Source organism: Poeciliopsis prolifica, unplaced genomic scaffold, assembly GCF_027474105.1.
Source record: "Poeciliopsis prolifica strain line A6 unplaced genomic scaffold, Auburn_PproV2 SCAFFOLD103, whole genome shotgun sequence".
In the NCBI taxonomy this organism is placed as follows: domain Eukaryota; kingdom Metazoa; phylum Chordata; class Actinopteri; order Cyprinodontiformes; family Poeciliidae; genus Poeciliopsis; species Poeciliopsis prolifica.
The window spans coordinates 907,553-930,398 of NW_026562478.1; the positions used below are offsets into that span (position 1 = coordinate 907,553).

The window sequence follows — 22,846 nt, forward strand, 5'->3', positions numbered from 1 at the left end:
ATTCATGGCATTTTTCTGTTTAAAATGAGATTAGCAGAGGGCAGGTGGCAACAAAAACAACTAATTCGGTCGTATAAGTCATGATTTCCTTATGCTAATGAAACCATCTTCACAACCACGTACCAGCACAATAAAATTAAATCGACACTTTACAATGTTTGTTATTCTACATATCTTGGTAATAATTAATAATAATAAAAAAAACCAATTCAAACCATTGCACTTCAAAATGCATCGAAAAGGCAGGTACATTAAACAGCTATTTAATGTAAAGGGATGGCTGCAGTTTCCCTATGACTGCCACTTCAGCCATCAGCGGTGATGTATATCCACTTAAAGCTGTCAGACAACATCCGGCACATTATGGTCGGCACAGTGGAGCCCTTTTCCACTAACAGTAAATTCCTTGTTGGAGCGGCGTGCCCAGTCGGGCGCTAATCTGGTCGGCCTAAAAGAGCTGATCAGAGAGCGCGTCTTTTGATGCCGACGTGTGCATTACAGAGGGGAAGAGCACTTCACCTCCCTCCTGTCACCTGAAACAGGATGTGCGCTCCATCGCTCTTAATCGTCGAAAGGGGAGGAGGGAAAGGTCAGCAGAGGGCGCAAGAGGGGTCAAAGGGCAGCCGTCACACACTTACAGGAAGTCATCTTGAGTGTTGCCGTTGAAGGTGCCGCACAGCCCCACCGTGTCGTCTTTCCACGTCTCGTCGGCCTGCAGGTAGAGACGAAACTCCGTCCAGCTGTACTGCAGATGCAGGCCGAACGCCGTCCTCACCTGGAGGAACATGGACGACAGTTCCTGGATGTGGACGATGTCTGTGGGAAGAAGAACGAGGACATCAAGGCTGTTTCCAGACCTCACAGTCCGGTAGACTCAGTTCAGTTACAAAACAAAACTGCAACATTTATTACATTTCAGCTGTGGCAGTTCTTCACATCATCGAACAATTCAATCTAATTCACAAACCTGTTCCCCTCCTCACCTGTGGTGGCGCTGGAGACAAAAACTTCTGAAGGAGACACTGAACGCTATGATGAAACGTAAACAAAAAAATTTAGGATTTCTCTTTTGTTTTTGGCTAAAAACTGTGAACCATTTGTATTTACCCAGAATGCCCTGCTTTTGGAGCGGTCAGTAATCATGCCACTGTTGCCGACTTACAGGCAACTGAAATCAGAAGCTACACTGCAAAAACAAAATCCTACCAAGCATTTTTTGTCTTGTCAAGTGCAAAAATCTTGGTATACTTGAAATAAGACAAAACTAACTTAAAAGTACATTTTCAGAAAGATATAGCAACTTGTTGTAAGTACATAAGACATTTCTCTTCGTATAAGTAATATAATCTGCCTATGGAACTAAGGTTGTACTTTTTCATCAATATTAAGGAATTATTGACTTAAAATATCTTGCTGAAAAGCTATATTTAAGTTAGTACTGTTTTACTAAATAGTTGCACCAGAAAACTAGACCAAACATAAGATTTTGTGTTTTGCAGTGTAACTCTCTGAGCTTCACTACATGGAAAAATCTTTCCATCCTGAGTAAAATATAATCTGAGTTTCCTTAACTGTATTGAACTCGATTCGTTTTGTAATTCAATATGTCATTTATTTTCTTGTATTTATTTGATGAAATTAAAAAAATCTATTTTTATTAATCTAATGGAGTTATAATTTTTGGTTACTCAGACAGAGGATGTTATCGAGAACATAAAGTATAAAAGTTGATGTTTTCATTGACGTATCAAGTATCACACAGTTTCACATAAATCAGAAAAGAGCATTGATTTGACTACCAAGATGAGAAACTCAGAGGGGACGGCATTTTCTGCACACAATGCAGGAACTGAACACCTCTGCATTGGGAAAATATTTCCTCAATAGCACAGCTGTCATTCAATCTGCCTCTCGTATGAGTGCTGAAAGAGTCCTGGACGAGACAATGGCGGACTGCGATGAAAGACGGGACAGTACCGTCAGAATAGGGCAGCGAGACTCGGTACTGGCCGGCGATGAAGACCTCGCCGACGTGACTCAGTGTGATCTCAGTCCTTGGATCCTCGTCAATGATCAGGTTAACTGATTGGATGCAGGCCCCGTCTAGATTCTGCAATCGAGACAAGATTGACGTTTTCCCAAACAGAAGAAGATTCAGGAGACACAAAGAAAGCAAAAATACAAAAGTAGTCAGGATGAAAAACTCTGTCCTACAAAAGGAGATGGTGTGGGTATGGATCTTTAATAGAAAACTGACACATTTACCAACAATAAATACTCTTTTCTTCTGGAATAAAACAGAAATCCAGGTTGCGGCTGTTGGAATCGGGTCCATGCAAACTGTGGCGTTTGCAATAATTTTCGGTCTAGTTTCTGGTCCAACTATCTTAGTGCGCTTGAAATCAGACAAAGCTAATTTATAATAACCTTAGTCACCTACCAACCCAGCATGTTTGGTCAGCTGGTTTTAATGCTTACTGCGCTGTACAATGGCTGGAAAAGACCAGTGTTTTGGTGTTGACCTACCATCCAGAAACCACTTGCTGCATTCTTGTTGGTTGGGCAGGATGCTCTACTAGTGCTTCTCAAGATGTATGTATCTGTTCATAGCCATTTTCATTTAAATTTGGATTTAAAGTGACAAGCACTCCTAGAACGGCTCATTCTCAACATAGATAGAACTGAGCAGACTAAAATCTCATTATTTAAGAATAATTACATGAAATATTTTAAATAAAAATGTTCTGTATAGCAAATAAACCTTTCCTAACATGTTTAAGGAAACATAACGGGTCACCTTTCATGTCAAATCTGCTGATTTAAATGATAAAAGCTGCTTCACTCTGATGTTTACAGATGAATCGTTTCTTTCAAAAGTGGCTCCACAGCCGAGAGGTTTTAGCGCCCACCTCTTCCCTCCCCACTTTTACCTTCCCTTCCCATCATTCACCTCCTGCTTCTCTTGCATAAGCTTCTCTCTGTCCAGAGCTGCTGCCTCTCCGTCTCCCACGGCTCTGTCAGTCGGGCCAGATAAGCTAATCCTGTTGGCTGTTAGAGGTCTCTGCTCTGATGACTGGGACATCTTATATCTCACCTCTCCCTCTCCCTCTGCTGGGTTTCCCAGCAGAGAGATAGGAGAAGAAACCCTCCGTCTTTTGTCACTTTTCTTGCTCATTATCTACTCCCGCAGTCGCAGTCAAAACCCTCTACTCAGCCGGGATTATTGAGCACTTAAATTCTGATATGATCTACATTATGGACAAATTGAAACCTGAGCCAACAGGAGACACAGCAAAAGAAATATCAGGTTAGGAGTGACTCACGGCTCCGCAGGGGGCGTTCTGAATGGTGACGGCGAATTTTCCTGAGTTGCGACTTTTGGCGAGGACGTACTGACATGTCGCAGGGAAGGTGAAGATCCTCCCGTCAAACGACCGGAAGTACATATCGCCTGTAACCGAGCATTCCCCTGAAAAAAAGCAACATATTTTTCAACTTATGCAAAACATATGCAACATCTTACTAAGTATTTTTGTCTAGTTTCTGGTGCAAATAGACAGTAAGACTCTCCTGATGGATGACTAATAAAAGTTCTTAGAATTCATATAGGAGCACTTTTTAAATCATTAATAACTGTTTATTATCCATTAAGTATGGTTGAGAAAGAGGCTATATGCTAAAATACCTATTTTAGCATATTTAGAGTTGTCAGTGCAACAACTCTAAATAAAATATACATTATTTGGCAAGACACTGTCAGATTTTGCCTCCTTCTCCCCCTTCACAGTGAAATGCTTAGAGATTAATTACTAACATACTTATTAGCATTTATAAGAAGAGAATTATTGTAAAGTAGAACCCAAATATCTCAGTACACTTGAAATAAAACCAAACTAACTTACAAGTAATTTTTCAGCAATGTGAGTTTATTTTAAGAAAGTAATTCCCTTGACGAAAGAAAACTAGTTATAAGTTACATAATCTGGCAGTGGAACCAGTACTTTTTAATCAATACTAAGGAATTATTTTCTTAAAACGCACTCCTATATCTTGTTGAAAAGTTATTTTGAAGTCTGTTTAGTCTTATGTCAAGTGTAATAAGATATTTGCATTAGAAACTAGATCAAAAATACTTGCTAAAATTTGTTTTTTTGTGTATTTTTTTTTAATATGATTTGAATTTAATCAATTAATCGTCAGAATAATCAAAAGAATATTCGACTCTAAAACGATTGTTAGCTGCAGCCTTACTGTAAAGCATTTACAAACTATGAAAATCAGTTAAGACGTTTAATATTTTTTTAAAAATCATTATTGCATGCAGTTGGAGGAAAAGCATAAACCTGGGCAGGTGTGGTCGGTGCAGTTCCACACGCCACCCACACATGTGCTGCAACAGAGAGCAGAGAAATCCACAGGTGGCTGCATGAAAGGCTGAGCTAATGGCAGGATTACTGACAGAAACTGGACACACAGGCGGTCAGATCCCAGCAGATTAAAGGGACCGAATGCAGCTGTTAGCAAAAGAGCAGATTCTGTTTGCAGGAATAAAACAATTAAACCCATAGATAAAAATGTACAACTTAAACATTGACTTATTTGTTAAATATAATCAAATTAAGTTTGTCAAATTGAATTCATTTACTTTTTTTAACTTAACAAATTTAATACATCTACTTGAATAAACTTAATTTGATAACTTATAACAAATGAACTAATTTATTTTTTTCTTGGATCACATGTTTTCTGGCTTTAGTTGCTCAACCTCTAAGCCAGCTGAGCTCGGCTGAACTCATTCACTCACTCTTTGGTAACCTAGCAACAAATTGCGAGTGACTTCTGGTTACCTGGCAACAACCTGCTGAGTAGCAGTTTACGGTCTGGAAGTAAAACTGTGGATAAAACAGGAACGTTTTGGATATTTAAAACAAAAAACTAATCAATAACTATCAATATTCTGCAAAAACAAAATCTTACCTTCTATTGTTTCTGTCAAATTTTTAGTGCAAATATTTTTGAACACTTGAAATAAGACAAACTAAGTTACAAGTAACTTTTCATCAAGATATGAGTTTAAGTCATTAATTCCTTAATATTTATACAAAATAAGTTTTCACCTGTAACAAGACATTTTTCCCATATTATAAGTGAAACAGCCAGAAGAACTAGAACTTTTTCATCAATATTAAGTAATTATTGACTTAAAACAAGCTTCTTTATGTTGCTGAAAAGCTACTTCTAAGATACTTTTGTCTTATTTCAAGTGTACTAAGATATTTGCACCAGAAACTAGACCAAAAATACTGGGTAAGATTTGATGTTTTTGCAGTGTATGGACTGATATGAAACCCTAATATGGTGACACGTTTTTTTAGGCATATCGTCCAACATTGAAACTAATGTTGTTAAAGGATTTACAAATTCTTTGAAACAGTAAAAACCGAACTATTTAAACCAAATCAGCAGGGAGAAGTTATTTGATGCGCACCAGTTGTTGCATTCTTCCTGCAGAGTTTGTCCAGAGGGATAAAACATGCCATGGTATTCACAGGGACAGTCAGCCGGGGCCACGCAACTCCCTTCCTCATAAATCAGACCTGGGGACACAGAAAACTTGGGAATTAAAAAAACATAAAAAGTGACTGTAAAAACATTCATCGGAAAAACTTGCATTGAATAATACATACAACAGTTTACCTTCAGGACAGTAGCATCCATCTAAGCAGGCCAGCTTGCTGTCTATGCAAGTCTGCTCCAGGTTGCATGTCTGTGGACAGCAGCTGATGCATTCCCTGTACTGCAGCCCCAGAGGACACTGCTTCACTGGTCACAGAAAGAGTTTTAAAACATTTTAACTTGAAACAGTCACAAATGGTCTGACTCTGAGTGTTTTTCTTAAAAAAAATACCTGCAGGGCATTAAGAACTAGCGATGTCCCGATCCGATCACGTGATCGGAAATCGTGGTCACATCGAGGCGTACATCCGGATCAGGAATCAGTTTGATATATATATAATTATATTAAACCCCAATAAGAATAACAACAGCTAGTATCGACCTTTGTGTGGTGGAAAGGAGTCAGACTCTGGAAAGATCACATGCGCAGCACTTTGCAGCAGTGACTGCAGTAAAAGTGTAGCAAAATACGGCATTGGCTTGAAGTGGGAGCACAGCTGCTAACTTAGCTACGTCTTAGCCGAATTTAGCGACTTTTCCGAACCCTCAAACGACTGTATTAAAAAAAGACTAGTCACAAATCTAGAAACGTTTTCTGGTTTATTGGAGATTTAAGCAATAAAACAGCCAAAAAAACTGCCGTTACAGCGAGCAGTGATGGTCGCGCGATCTTCGTGCCTCAGGCTGTGGTAGAGCAGAGAGGATGTAAACACGCATGCGCAAACATGCTAGCGATCGTTCCCTTTTAAATGGCGGTTGGGAAGCAATGGGAAGTTTTTAACAACCGAAACCAAAATCAATTTTCATTTCATGCACGCAGACTCAGTGTCCTGCTAAATGATAAATACGGTGGATAAAAAAAATAAGTTACTTTGTGGATCTTTTTCTTATCCCTTATTTTTTATGTACTTTTTTTAAGTTTTGGATAATCAAAATCGACTTGGATTCGGAATCGGTGGTAAAAAAAAAAAACAAAACATACAAAAGCCCTCATTGGGATATAAGATGTTTCTAAATCACTACTAGATAGGGGTTGATATTGATTTTGATTTACGTTGTCACAATAAATTCCAATTAATAACATTTAATCCCTTTACTTCCCCCCACTATGTCCATATCCTCAGCATTTTAATTTTACAATTTGCCCCACAGTTTTTTTTATTGAGAACATCAATAAATTTAAAACAGGATTAAATGCAGTTACTGTGTGCAGTTTAGTGATATAAATCACAGTTCTGTGTATATGACTGGTGTCCGAATTAAGCATATTACATATTTTCGCAAGAGTAATATTTTTGAGCTATGATTGTTGTGTCATGCAGTCACAGCCATAATAACCAAAGCTACCCACAAAAATGTAATAGTAAATCGCTCTTCTTATCGTTGTCAATTCAATAACAATGAACTGACATTTATAGTCAGTTTATTAATGTGATAAACCTTAACGCCCATATTCCCAGGGCCAGCAGAAGCCATTTTGGGGCCCTAGAGAGATTAAAATTTTGGGGCCCCCATACCAAAATGTCAACACCAGATGTCTATCATTCCTCTACTACTCTATTTGTGTAATGTGCCTACTCTCATTAGAATCTTTTCTAGCCATGTTGATTCATAGCAGTGTTGTTATGGCAATTGAATTTAGCTGTGCAATAGTAACAAAATTAAAAAATCTATTAGAATTTTGAAATTCGGATAATATTTCAGTGTGTCACATTATTGTCGCCATTACTGATGGTCAGATGTGAACCTTCTTTATAATGCAGGATTTGATCTGTTATCATATTTATTTATAAACTATATGAACATTGTAAAATGTATTCGTTTCAAATCCGTGATTACACTGATGGCTGCCCACTATCACCACTGCGTGTCTTTCCTCATCAAAAGTTATAAAAATAAAATGAGAAGTTTGGTTTGCATTCTTGTCTATTTGTGCAGCTGACCGCAGAGCATCTTGTGACCATTTTAATGTGAAATCAACTAAATAAAAGCTATACTTGGCAACCACATGCTTTAGCCCCAGATGGTTGGTAATTTTGACAGAAAGTCAAATCTTGCTAGCTACAAAGCTGCACTTGAGAGCATAATTAGCAGAGTTTTGTTGTTTCTTGACTAAATGTGAGTGAAAGCGTACCACACTGAGGAACGCGCTGCCTCCAGTTGTGCAGTGGGTGGTCAGCATGGGCGCAGGCTCGAGCGTATTCGCTGAACACCTGGCATACCACATCGCCACTGGGATCCGACCTTCAACAGAGTGAAAAGACAGAAAAGGACTGTTCGAGCGGAGCCAGGAGAGGTGTGGTTACACAACCCCGTTCACTGGGCTGATCCGACTCAAAATAGCAACCCAAAGTCTGCGCTGCCGTAAACAAAAAGACAAATCACTGAGTTTGTGGGGTAGATTCCCGGGGCTGAATGCATTTCAAAAACACACAAATGGGTGTAAATATAACACAAACAGGCATTCCCTGGGTTGGATGCTTATAGAAAACAGCAAAAAGTTAAAAAATGTCATAGTAAAATTGAAAAAATGAAATTTAAGTGTAATCCACATATTTTTTAAAGAAGTGAAACCATTTCAGATGCTCCGTATTGACCAATTTTATCTATTCCAACACCAAACTGCGAAAATATAAAACCCTACCATACAATTTTGGTCCACTTTTTAGTGCAAATATCTTTGTACACTTGAAATAAGAAAAACACTAACTTGTAAGTAACCTTTCAGCAAGATGTAGGAGCTTGATTTATGTTAGAAATTCTTCATTTTTAAATTTTTAAATTTCAAAATTGTTAGTTCCACTGGTGGATTATTTTACTTGTAACATGGGAAAATTGGCATAAGTGAAATAATATGCTAGTGGAACTAGAACGTTTTATCAATATTGAGAAATTATTTACCTATTTCTTAAAACAAGCTCTGATATCTTGCTGAAAAGATACTTTTAATTTATTTTAAGTTTTTGATGTTAAAATGACAGAAATTTTCTTCTCATTTCTCAGAATTTACAGAAAAATGCTCCATTGTTAAATTTTAATTTGTATTTAAAATTTTAATTTGTATTTAAAAATGATCAAACTGGTAAAACAAAAACCAAAAAAAATCTGCATTTTGGTTTTCCTTATCTTTCTTGGGGATTTTGGCCCTTGTGACAAAAATATTGGACACTTGTGGTATAGTCAAAGTCTTGTGTTTCCTGGAGGATAAAATAACTGGACCTCTACCAAGAGTAGAGATTGCAATCAGTTGTTCTTACATGCAGAGGTCGTTGGAGCAGCTGGCCATGTAGGACAGCGGACTCACAAAGTCATGGCAGCTCTGGAAAGGCGGTCCAGCAGCGCCGCACAAACTTCCTCCACTTTCTGCAGCCAAAACAAACCAAACAGAAAACTTCTCCAGACGAAACTGTAAAATACGTCAGGCTTTACTTTGTTTCAGGGTTGGATGTGGGAATTATTCTTCCTTGTTTTCCTGTCTCACCAGAAGGATTTGAGTATCAACACCAGTGCAGGGCGACGGGAACGCAGAGGGAACATGGGGACATGGGTCCTGGTGGGCTCCATCTCCATCCAGCTGTTCCCAAACATCTCTACGTCTGGAGTCAGCACACCTGAGAGGCAGGAAACACTCACTCAGCCATTCTTTGTAGCAATAAGTTAAAAGTGACCTATTATATTTCCTTAAACAGGTGAGGATGGGTCTGTAATTTTGAACAAAGTTGTTCTTAGACGATAAAATTTTAGTCTAATTTAGAGCTTCTGTCACTTTAAATCAAAATAAGCTGCTGCTGACCACGACCCCAACTCAACCTCAATTGAGCATCTGTTTGCAACCATTTTCACATGCGAGTGTAAACATTGAGTTGGGGGCGTGGTCAGCAGCAGCTTATTGATATTTCAGGTGACAAGATGCCCAAAATTAGACTAAAATTTCATTACCTAAGAATGATTGAATCTATCCTAACCGCTTCAAGAAAACATAATTGGTCACCTTTAAGTTTTTATTTACCGTAGCTCGTCTTAAGGTCGTCCTGAATGTCTGCGTTGAAGTTTCCACACAGGCCGCAGGTTCGGCCCACGAACTCCGGGCTGAGTTTAATGTAGACCGATCCGCTCCGCCCCTCCCAGGCCAGCGTGAAGCCCTGCTGCTGCGTCACCAGCACATACTGGGAAATCTGCTCTAGCTGCAGCTCATGGATATGATGAGGAAGCTGCAGACTAAACAGAGAGATTTTCATATATAAAGACGTAAAGTGAGGCACACGGACTGTAAGCATTGTTAGGTCTCTAACCTTTGACCTTTGAAGGTAACGCTGGTGGCGTAGAGTCGTATCTCGCCATCCCACGGCAGGAAGAGGCTAACGGACCGCTGGCAGGTGTAGGGAGTCGAGCCGCAGTTTGGGTCATTATGGACCTGCAAATCCAGATCCAGGGACATAAAAGTCTCATCACATAAATGCTGTCAGGTTGGCTTTAGAAACTACTGCGATGCTGCTGCAAGCATTATTTAAAAACCTAAACACCGTCCTATGCTCCTTTAAACAGCAGTAGTAAGCAGTATTGTGCACAAAGCCATTGAAATATTCACTCTAAAACCAAACTTAATTTTCTGTTTTTTACATGACCGAGCACAAGATCCCCTGACAACATGCAATGGCTAACTAAACATTTAGGTACCAAGCTAAACATTTAGTTTACAAGCTAAATATTCAACTTCAAACTGAAGATTTAGCTCAAAACAAAACATTTAGTTAGGAAGCTAAATATTTAGTTTCCAGCAAAATGTAACGTGTAGAAACTAAAACAAATTTGAAGGATTTTGAAAAATCCACCGTTTTAAGATTAAACTTAAAACGGTCTGTAATTTTATGTCGTCTTTGAAAAGCATTGGTTTGTTTACCTGGAAGAAAATAGAATCTAAAGTTTTGCCTTCATGTTCTCCGTTGTGATAAAATTCTGATTGAAAAAAAAATCAATCAGTAATCAAAATGTGTGTTCTGGTTTTTCCAGGCAGAGATAAAGTATCTCCTGCCTTTTCATGGAAACAAAGCACTGGTCTGTTTCAGGTACTTTCAAGGCATTCTGGGAAATTGCAGTATTTAAAGGTAATTGACTCTAATTCTCCTCTGAATGAACTTAAGAACAAACTTTCCTTAGGCTGGGATTGATACTAAGAGGGTAAATAGAGAAACTTCTGAGCTTGTCAAAGTCGTGAGGATTTGTTTAGTGTGAGCCAACCTGGACAACAACGCTGGCCTGGGTGGTTTCCTCGCAGTCCCGCAGCAGCGTGTACGTGCATCGGCCAGGGAAGTGGAAGTAGAGACCGTCAAAGGTCTCAAAGTTGTACTGACCCCACGTCCTGCAGGTCATCTCCCTCTCAAACCCGAGATTTGGAACTGGGCAAGCAACGAAAAAAAAAAGAAAATATCTGTTGAAATGTTTCCAATCATTAAAACAACATGATCACGATGCATTTGCCAGAATGAAAAATGGTAGCAGATTAATCAAAGCATTTTGATGGCTGCTGAACACAAATAGATCAATAACTAATCATTCATGTATGTCTGCCTTAAAGGACCTTCTTAAACCTTAAAGGATTATTTACTTAAAGCAAGCTCCAATATTGTGCTAAAAAGTTACTTGTAAGTTAGTTTTGTCTGATTTCTAGTGTATTAAGATATTTGGCAAGATATACTTGGCAAGATTCAGTTTTTGCTGTGTTGTCAGGACATTCTGGATGCTAAAGGTTAGCATTAGCATCAATTCTAGAAAATGTTTGTGTTTTTGATTATTGTCCTATTGGAATATCCCATATTGTGCAATTTTAATGTAGAAAATTTAATGCCATAGAAATAAGTAGAGTTAATATCCATTTATAAGGTTCTTTAACTGAGCTAAATTCTGATAAAAAAAATAAATAAATGTGTGGCTTATGCATCGATGCTAAGTTTGTAAATAATTTTGTGCAACTAATTCTTGTTTGTGTTAATTATTGCATTTTTTATTGTAAACATATCTACTTTCTTCTTGATGTTAAAAACAAAGCAAAAATAAATATTTTGTTTCAACATTAATATTACCATATTTTTAAAGACAAAGTCCCACGAGCAAAGCAGTGAGAAAAATCACTTTTGCAGATGACATTTTGATAATATCATAAAACTGAAAAAGTGAAAATATGCTAAATTTATGAGTTTAAACTGGGATTTATGTGAGTATTTGCTATGAAACGGAGAAAAGACAAAGCAAACTGACTCTAATTTTCTGTTTTAAGATGAATTTATGTGAATTTGGAGTCGTTTTGTGAAGTTACCTGTCTGACATCTGTGTCCAGTGGCCTGAAACAAGCTGCAGTCACATGACTCAGACAAATAGCACTGTCCTCCATTAAGGCAGGGATGCTCACACGGCTCCCCTGAGAGAAACCAGTAAAACCAGTAATTACCAGGCAGCCAGTTGGAACTGAAACATTTAAAAAGGACTATTTCTCCTTTCATTTTATTTCAGCATTCTAGATTCAGCTATATGTGTGCTGTGGCGGTAACAGATTACCTATTTTAATAATTTGCTTAAATTGACCACCAACGTTGGTTCCCTCAACTTGCATTAATGGCAGCTGCTAGGTGGGCTTTAGGTTTCTCTGGCCAGTCAAGCGCATCATGCACAAAAGCACATGTATGGTAAAAGGGACAGTGGAGATTGCACAAGCTTGATAAATTGTTCATCGACACCAGAGAGTCTTTAAATAATAATAAAAAGTCTTCACAGAAACAAAACATTAAAATGGACCTTCATCACAAACCATAAAACTGGCCACAGTTTGATTATATCAATGGCAATAAACATCTGTATTCAAAAAATTTTGAAAATTTTTTAAAGGAGAATAAGAAAAAAGTAAAACAAAATGAAGAGAACTGAAGGAACTGCATTTCTCTTGCATTCTATCTGATCACCAGCAGGGGGCAGTGTCATTTGTCATAAAAAGAGATGACATCCATTTCTGCCTTTGAGGCAAAATGGAGCCATGACGGTCCTTCCAAATTGGCTACACATCAACTCAAACCAATCTGAGAGACTTTTTACATGCTCTAAGTAACTTTATGTTTATACTCGGCTGTAAAAACTTACATAAATAGTAAATAGTAGGAGGTCATTGGGAGTTGTTTTGGTTTGAAAATCTAAATATGGAAAATCTGTATTTTCCACAAAAGTTGGAAACAACTACTTATTACTTTTCTATATTTCTTTGAAACTGTCTTGTCCTGACAGTATGAAACAGATAATCTATGACAAAAATCAGCTCCTCTGCCTTCTTCCAGTTCTAACCTTCTCTGATTGGTTAGAAACAACCAATCAGAGAAAGGAGGAGGGTCTTAGCACTATTGATCATGCTCCATGCAGCGCTGCTCATCTGCCTTCCCCTCCACCTTCCTCTCTGGGAGCAGACCCTGTCATGAATGCTAATGCTAGTTAACATGGCCACCAGTGATGGCACATAAGTGGTTTCTTCATAACAATGACTTGTTTCTCTACTATTAGCACATTTAGCAACGCATACACCAGATTGACTGACAGCGGTAATATCCTGGTCCTTGTTTTTGGGTCCCTGCCTTCTGCATTTCTTTAGAAGGCCGGGAGACGGTGGAGGATATAGATTTTTTCACAGATTATTTGTCTCATATGTTGTCTCAGAGTTATGTTAGATGGTTTTAATAAATATTTAATAAACATATTTGGCATCAAAGACACCTGATAAATGATCAAATGTCTGAAGAAAACCAGCGAAACTGGTTCAGTTCAGGCACTTTAGAAAATATTCAATCATTCTTTCTTTTAAACCTCACCTGGTATTCTGCGTTTCGAAGACTTTAGAGTCTCTTTTGCCTGCCTGGTGAGCTGCGAGTCATTAACCGGCCGATCATCTGGTGAAAAGGAGCCCCTGATTGGGTTTCCTGCCGTTGTTGAACTAGTTGCCAATTGGTTTAGCAGTAAAGACCCATTCAGTGACTGGTCTGAGTTTACCAACTTCACCAGAGTTTGATTATTCGACCTCCGGTTGTGAGATGTGTATGCTAAAGCCACTGAAGTTGTCACTGACTGATCAGCTGAGAGCTGAAGTAGCTGGAGATTGGTTAGAAAATGTGTGAGATCAGACTGACTCATTGGTTGTGATGAAGTAGCCGAGGGACTCGGTGATGTTCGGCTGGATGACAGCTGAACTGATTTTGTTGTGCTGCCATCTGGATATGAGATCCTGGGAGGTGATCTACTGACTGGTGATTGGCTCAAGGGGTCTGTTCCTTCCAGTGATTGTCCAGATTTGCTGTGATTATTGGTGAATGGTTTGATCCTGTCTTTTTAGATGAAGATTTTCTGGATGGTGCTTTAGCATTTATTTGTTTTTCGGATGACTTTCTGGCTGATGTTGTACTCTTTACTTGTTGGATGGGGTGTTTTGTCTTTCTTGCAGGTTGAACTGGTGCGGTAGGAGTGTATTGTAATTGGGACTGTTCGGGATCTGTTGGTTTGGTTGGTTCTAGACTTCCAGCTGATTTGGACATTGCCAATGTGGTTGAAGACTGAGTGGTTTGTGTTAGTCTATTTAGGGACTGGTTTTCTGATGAGGTGATGCTTGGCGTTGGTCTAGTAGGTCTTATTTCCTTATTGGCCGTTGCAATGTTGGTTGACAACTGGTTTTCTGGTTCTCTGGAAGTTGCTGATTTGTTGTTTTGTGTCTTTGAGATGGGACTGATTGGTTTGGAAGTCACTTTGGTAGTTGATGGTGGGCTAGATGGTTCTATAGTTGATTGTCTGATAGATGTGTCGATGGCTTTTGGGTGAATGGCATGACGTTGACATCTGATTTGCTGGTTTTCACAGTCTTAGCTGCGCTGCTTGTTGATTTATTTATTTCTGTTGCTATGCCTGATGATTGACTGGTCAGCCCCATATTTACTGTTGACTGGCTGGTTGTTTGAGATTGGATACGTGAAACTAGATCAGCTTGGGTTTCGTCTGACTGAGTTGTCTCTGTTGTTTGGCTAGTTGATGTTGCTGTTAACTGTTGTTGGTATTTGTTACTGGGCTGGCGTCTGAATGGCTTGATGCTTCTGTAGTTGATTGACTGGTAGATTCTGTGGTTGTTTGGTTTTTGGGTTGAATGCACGACGTTGATCTGTGTTTGGCTGATTTTCACAATCTTGGTTGAGGTGTCAGCAGACAAAGTTGTACTTTTTGTTGATTTACTAGTTTCTGTTGCTATGCCTGATGATTGACTGGTCAGTCCAGTACTTATTGTTGACTGGCTGGTTGTTTGAGATTGGAAATGTGAAGATAGATTGGTTTGGGTTTTGCCTGACTGAGTTGTCTCTGTTGCTTGGTTGGTTGATATTGCTGTTGACTGTTGTTTGAACGGCGGTTCTGGGCTGACTCGAGTTGTTGTTGAGGATAGACCAGCTGAAACTGTGCTGCTTGATGAGTGATTGATATTCTGTGTGCTGTGTCCTGATTGACTGGCTTGTTTAATGTCTTGGGACTGATTGGTCGTTGGTTTAGGTTGGGATTGGACTGGGTCAGGTGTTTGGTTCATTGATGCTGTTGCGAACCTTTGCTGAGTGTGTGGCACTGGGCTAAAGTCTGACTGGTTAAACTGCGTAGTCACAGCAGTAAGCGGTCCAGATTTGGCCTGGAATTGGTTTGATAATCTGTTCTCAGTTAAAGATTGTTTGGTTGGTGTAATAATTTTTGTTGATTGACTAGTTGTTGGTGGTTGATTGGTTGACAAATTGGTTTGGGATTGGTTTAGTTCTGCCGTCTTAGTTGGTGACCAATTAGGTGAGGCAGTGCTGGCCGGTAATTGACCGTTGGTTGGGGGTTTAGTCTCAGTTACTGACTGAAGGGATGGATGGGGGTTATTTTCTGTATCACTCTCCACATCTTGGCTGCCAGATGAGGATGATTGACTCATCAACGGTACAGATGATTGGTCAACGCTTCGGCTCCTCAAGTCGTTTTTTGTCCTCTCTGTCCTGGCAGACGTCAGGTTGGATGCAACAGTCCCACTAACCAGTGATCGCCTGGAGGCTGAAGTGTTTGTTTCTAAAGCAGAAGTGGCTGAGTGGAGAATCTGGAAGGAGAGAAACTGAGTCATTAAGTGTTAAAGCAACTTTCAATTGAACTATTTTTTTTTCTTTTATTCCTTAAAAAGTTGAACTGTGTGGACAGTGCTGGCTAAAACACACATTAAAATTAAGATCTACTGAATAATTTACACTAGGCCTGTCGCAATAAGAATAATTAATTGAAACGAGCTCAGAAATTTCCATTTGTATAATTATTGTTTCTCTTTTCACCAGAAACTGGATAATAAAAGTCTTCAGTCTGATGTTTTGGTCTCAACCTGAATTTCTTTTAAGGATAATTTTGTTGTCTTCATAATTCATTTTATCTGTCATTTCTATTATTTTATTGATATATTTTGTACATTTAAAATGTCTTCCAGTTCCAGTTTTAAATGTTAATTTAATTTAAAGAATGCCATTGTCATTATATTACTTGAAAATGGTCTCAAAACAACAATATAATCATTTATTACAATAATTTGTGGGACAATTTATTGTCTGTCAAAATGTGTTATTATGACAGACATGTAGACCTTTTACAATACGGTATCTCAGTGCAGAAAATACATGTCCAGTGTTATTTAACTGTAACTTTTGTACAGTTTTGGCTTAATTACTGCTCTAAATGTCTTACAGCAAATGGCCTATTTCAGAGTCTGTACACTTCAGTTAACAATCAATTGATCACTAGATTAGTGGACAATCATTTTAATAATGGATTAATTTGATTAATTGTTTCCGCCTTGCGATTAAAATAGCTCCTCTACTTTTTTACATTTGGGGAAATGTTCCTGTTTTGAAATATGTTGCAGAATAAAAGCGACACAAAAGCAGAACAGGAGAAAAAAAAAGCCTTAAAAGAAGGAGAAGTCTTTGTTGATTCTCTTTTTCATCCAGGTCATCTGAGCCTCGCTCTCCATTTTGATGCATAATCAGGTGTGTGATCATCTGAAATTTCGAATCATGACATGTTTTCAGTTGCAGGGAATCGTTCTTTCAGAATTGCCATTGATTTCATAATTGAGTATGAAATGTGTCAAAATTGTAATCGAAATCATCATCAGATTTGTTTTGGAAAGATTTTCAGCTTTCGTTGACAGCCTTGTTCCAACAGTTTGAGCTTCCCTCGATACCTGAGCCCTAAAACTGGTCTTTCATCTCGATGAGCTCGTACAAAGCAGGGCAGGGGGCCGCGGTGGGAGCGTGACCACGAATTATTAATCACTGATCAGCATCAGGTCTGGAAACAGAACACACAGTTCGGCTCAGAGATCCAGAAGAGCTTTTGACCTATGACCCGTTGCTGCTAATTGCATTGTTCATGAAGGAGCTCCCATGGCTTGGACCGGATTCTCACGCCTCCTGGTACCGAAGGGAGGTCAAACAAAAGGGAGACCAGATAGCGGCTCGGGCGGAGGAAGAGCGAGACAACAGAGCAGCTACTGAATATTCCTGCTGGGACGCGCTGACATGTCTACCGCTGAGGAGCAAATGTCACCGCACTGCAAAAACCATCAAATCCAACACACTATTTTTGGTCTAATTATACTGCAAATATCTTAGTACACTTGAAATAAGATAAAACTAACTTACAAGTAACTTTTCTTCAACAAATGTGAGCTTGTTTCACATAAATAATTTCTTAATATTGATGGAAAAGTACTGGACATGGCCATGTTTCCTTTTAGTGATAGGAATTGCTATAAAATGATTTTAAATATAAAATGAGAGCACATTTTAAAGCTGCTTCTACTTTTCACAAGTTTAATGTAAGAAGTTTTTTTTTTGAGTTTACTGAAAAAAATCTAAATTTAATAAAATGTACATGTTTCTAAATTTTCAAGGAACTTTTCAGCAAGAAATAGGAGTAAACAATTCTTTAATATTACTAAGAATAAGGTACCAGATAATTTCCTTTACAATAGGGCATTATCCCATGTTACCAGTGAAATAATTTCCCAGAGCTCCCAGTAGTAACTGCTGAAATACAGCACTCATTCAGAATTGCCAATCAGAGTCCAGTCTGAACAATGTGAATCATGCTTGTGTACACGCCTTGCTCTTTGCTAAGCTAAAGCTGGTCACCTACAACATAGCCTAACACGAATGCTAACACTAGTTAGCATGTCATAAACAGAAAAACAGCTTCCTGGTAAAAGTAACTTGTTTTTCTGCCATTACATTACGCAGGATACACAAGCTTGATTGGCAGCGCTAAGACTCTCCTCCTGCCTCTGATTGCTTGTTTATAACCTGGAGCAGCACATTTCTCAGACTGCTTAGAAAGAACGCATAGCGGATTAATCTTGTTTTATCAGTTTCATACTGTGATGACATAGTGGCAGTTTTAACAAATATGGAAAAAACAGTTTTGTAACCTTTAACCTCTAAATATTGTGTCACCTTAGCCGAGTGTTTATGATTCGCATTCTTATATGTATTTTAGGGCTGAAAAATGTATCATGATATAAGCGTTTCATATCAGTCGGCATTGATAATTATTGATCAGTTATTTAGTTTTAAATATCTGAAATACTGTCAAACTGGTGACGTTACCTTTCCTGTTCTATCCTCAGTTTTCACTCCACGCTGGTTTTTTAAAGCAGTTATGAAGAATGGTGGCGAAACATTAAACTGCTGCTGCGCAAGCTAACTCAGCTGACTCAGTTGCTAAGTAACCAGAGAGAGAGAGTGAGGTGAGGTTTGGATCGGAGTTCAGTGAATATGTCCTTTCAGATCTATTATTTATTGATACTGATCACATGTCTGTTGTGATAGGTATTGTTGGTTTATTGATTGATTGTTATTTAAAACAGCTCATGTGTCAGCGAACGCTGCACTACAAAAACATAAAATTTTAGCAAGGATTTTTGTCTGGCTTCTAGAACAAATATGTCAGAACCCTTGGAAAGAGACTAAACTAACTGCTTTTCAGCAGGAAAAATTAGCTTGTTTTGAGTTAATGATTTATTAATATTGATGGAAAAGTATTTGTTCAACTGGCAGATTGTTTCACTTGTTTTGTTAAAAGTGAAAGTATCGGCCAGTGGAACTTGTACTTTTCCTCAATATTAAGGAATTATTGTCCTATATTTTGCTTAAAAGTCGTTCATGCGAAAATGCTAGTAACACTTATTACAAGACTTTTTTCCCATGATACAAGGAAGCCAGCGCATTTTCATCAAATAAATTATTGACTTAAAAAAGTCTTTATTTTGCAGAAAAGTTACTACTATAGTAAGTTTGTTTAGTCTTATTTCAAGATATTTGCAGTAGGACCATAAGTAGCCGGTAATATTTTGTGTTTTTGCAGTGAAGGGAGAGTTTCGCCTCTGAAGATACGAGCCGGCTGATTTCTCTGTGATCTGTGACCGTGTGTTCGCCACTCCAAGCATCAGCATCAGTGATCAATGCAGCGGCCTACCTGCTCTCCTTGGGAAGCGGTGTCCCATTTCTGATGCTTTATCCTGCTGCTCCCGCTGCAGGGACAGAGAGAACAACGAGACGTTTGTTCCTGCTGATGAAGCATTCACTCACCGATCCCCCCCAACTGGACAGTGGAAACCCACCACCGACCCAGGAACCATCCCCGCCACGCAGCAAACAGCAAAACAAAACAACTAATGCCACAGATACACTCAAAATACGCATAATTAACATACTGAAAATACGCAGGATTTTACGCATACTTGATAGGACAAAACTAACTTACAAGTGAGATTGATACTTATAAAATATAATACTCTTCCATCAATATTAAGGAATTATTTACTTAAAATAAGCCCCTCTATCGTGCTTAAAAGTTACTTGTAAGTTCATTTTGTCTTATTTAAAGACAAATGTGTACTCTAAGAGATTTGCACTAGAAACTAGACCAAAAATACTTAAAAGTTTTTGCAGTGCGATATCTGAAAATGTTGATATCTTTAAAAAATTGGTTAAAACTGGTTAAAATGCAAGTTTTGTTGATACACAAATTGTTTTTGGTCTAGTTTTTATTGAAAATATCTTAGTACACATTTGAAATAAGTATCTAACAAGTAACTTTTCAGGAGCTTGTTTTGAGTAATAGTTCCTTAATATTGAAGAAAAATTGCTATTATCACTTAGACATTTCCCTATCTTACAAATGATAGAATCTGGCAGTGGAGCTAAAACTTTTTCTTCAACATTAAGGAATTATTTACTTAAAGAAGCTTTATATCTTGCTGAAAGTTGCTTATAATTTAATTTTAAATCTTATTTAAAATGTGTACTTGGATATTTGGACTAAATATACTACATTTTAATCATTAAAATCACCTAAATGTGAGTTTTTAAAACTCAACAACAAACTAAGAACAAACTATTTTAATTGAAAAAAAAAATATATATATATATATAATAAGATTTTCTTTATAAGTTAATTTGGACTTATTTCAAGTCTCCTAAGATATTTGTGCTAGAACTAGACAACAATTTTATAAGATTTTGTAGTTTTGCAGTGCATAACACAAAAAAGGAAGAGTACACTTTCAAATTCACATTTCAGCATTTACTAACACACATCAACAAACACTGGCTCTGGTTTCTCATTCATATCAAATGTCATGCTGCATCTTACACTGCAAAAACAAAATCTTAAGTATTTTTTTTTTGTCTAATTTCTAATGCAAAATTGTCAGTATGCTTGAAATAAGACAAAACTAGCTTACATGGAACTTTATAGCAAGAAATAGGAGCTTATTTTAAGTCAAACTTAATTAAATTTTAGTTAATGTTTCATAGTTAAATATTTGTCATCAAGACAACTGTTTTTTTTTTTTTTCGCAATAATGTTACATTTCCTAATGGCTGTGAGTAAATTTAAGGTTTGATGTCACAAAGTAAAAAAAAAAACATGGTCCAAGAACAGAGCCTTGTGGTTTCCTGGCTTGGTAAAATATTTCATTTTTCAAGATTTTCTTTGTGACCATCAAATCGTTTCAATAAAAAGGACAATAATCCTCAGTTAATTTGATCAAAAATGTCAGCCTTATCCTTATTACATAACCGCATTCACAACCATTTCCCACTGATAAACAAATGTTCAGTTTAAGATCTTTTTTGGAATAAATCACGTTGAAAGGCAGAAGTTGGTAGTGACTAAATTTACTCAATTACAATTACTTGAGTAATATTTTGGAAAAATAAGCTCTTCTCTTTTGTAGTACTTCTCTTATTTCAGTAAAATATCTGGGCGTAACGTCAACAAATGCAGAAAAACATGATTCAACCAGAAATGCATCAGACATAAATATGAACCTACATTTTACATCAAAGTGAGACTTCCTGTTTTTAATCAATCTTTGTTTCTCTAACGTTTTGCTCACAATTAGGAAAAGATGTTGCCTTCTATAGTAATAGTTTAATATGTTTTATTCTTTAAAAAGTGATTCACTAATGATTTTTCTCCCTAAATTTCTCATTCTATAATGTATTAAATATTTGTATGACATAAAATACCAGAATTTATCCATAACTTTGTACTTTTATATCTGATTACATCATTTTAAAATATTAAATGAGATGTTATGATGATTTTTATTATTATTTTTTTAAATAGTGAAGTAGTACTACTGCATTTGAGCATCGTTTGTTCTCTGTTTAACAGCAATGCTTATATAAATATATTAATTAACTCACTTATTTAATGGATCCCAGTTTGAATCGTTTGATCTTTCAACACCTCTGGAAAGATTTGCTGAAATAAAACAAAAATAAATAGCAATAACAAATGATGCATAAATTCAGTAATAAAAACAGTAAAACTAGGTAAAGTAAGTTATGAGAATGAAAACGTGAAGCTGCGTCTTCAAATTATCTCCGGTCGCTGCACGTGAGGCTCACCTTGATAAATGAGGATGACGTAAACAGTGATTAAAGAGTGAAGCGGCCTTCCAGCTGCGCGTGAATAAATCGGGATCCATTCGTGATCCGGTCAGGGAACCAGTCGGGATCACCTGGTGAAAACCCTCCGGCTGGCCTCCACGCGGCGCTCCATCGGCTCAGCCTCCGGCGGCCCGCCGCGCGCCTTAAGAACCGCTGCACCTGCTCATTAGCATAAAATATGCGCCGGTAGGCGGTCTAATCTGGGCCGCACTCATTATCGGACAGAGGAAAGACTCCTTTAACTTGAAAGCACGCAGGGCCACAAAAATGTTGAAAATAATATTTCATAATGAAGTTTTTGTGTTTTATTATATTGTTGTTTTTGTTGTTATTATTTTAGAAATTACAATTTTATCAAAATGGTCAGATTTTTATAGAAAATGGATGAGGACATGCAAAACGTGAAAAAGGCTCCAAGTCTCTAAATTGTAAGAAATGCAAATATTTATCCTCAGAAATGATCTGTTTCATTTAAAATGTGTTTGTTTCTATAACCGTAGAAACAAAATGACCATGCTGCGCTTTTAGCAGCAGACAGCGCCTCCTACTGGATATTATGTTGTTAAATCACATAAAAATTACAACATTCAGAAAAGCTTTTTACTTTAAGTAAAAACTTTTGATTTAATTAAATAAATGTAAATAAAAGTGTTAAATAGAAATTAATTAAATCATTGGTTAAAATATTTTGGTTTTATAAATAATGTTTCCTATGTTGAATAAATCCAAATCAATTTTATAGCAAAAACTGATATTTAACAAGTATCTAAAAAAAATAAATTGATATTACTATCTAGATCAAATAAAATTTGGTTTGCTAATTGCATCTATAATATTAATTTAGATTTGCAGTTTCAGAAATCTAAACATTTTGCTTTTCAAATTCAGAAGTTTCCAAATTTTTCTAGAAAAATTCTGATTAATCTCAAAATGTCAGTTTTTATTTTAGAAATCTTTTGACTTTTCAAGCTCAGACATTTGTTTTTTTTTTTCCATATCTAATATGTCATCTTAACATTTGTACTTTTATGATCAGCAACAGAAACTTCAGAGATAATATCACCAGCGTGACCCTGGTCTCAGTGACCTGCATTTGCATGTGAAAGCGTGTTTTTCAGCAGAGGAAACACTTCCTGTGT

The 22,846-nt window shown here is 37.3% G+C and overlaps 1 protein-coding gene across 1 annotated transcript in view; it reads right to left on the bottom strand.

Moving 5' to 3' along the window:
• Nucleotides 1–19,384, bottom strand: part of LOC129354081 (otogelin-like protein) — a 57,838-nt gene extending 38,454 nt beyond the window's left edge. The window contains 18 exon segments of the mRNA XM_055023570.1: nt 635–816; nt 1,978–2,110; nt 3,324–3,469; nt 4,344–4,390; nt 5,489–5,597; nt 5,698–5,823; nt 7,811–7,920; nt 8,934–9,006; nt 9,009–9,039; nt 9,158–9,234; nt 9,237–9,287; nt 9,686–9,894; nt 9,969–10,090; nt 10,915–11,072; nt 11,990–12,091; nt 13,521–13,628; nt 19,222–19,276; nt 19,367–19,384. Of these exon segments, the coding sequence (XP_054879545.1) occupies nt 635–816; nt 1,978–2,110; nt 3,324–3,469; nt 4,344–4,390; nt 5,489–5,597; nt 5,698–5,823; nt 7,811–7,920; nt 8,934–9,006; nt 9,009–9,039; nt 9,158–9,234; nt 9,237–9,287; nt 9,686–9,894; nt 9,969–10,090; nt 10,915–11,072; nt 11,990–12,091; nt 13,521–13,628; nt 19,222–19,276; nt 19,367–19,384 (1,857 nt within the window).
• Nucleotides 19,385–22,846: the final 3,462 nt, after the last annotated feature.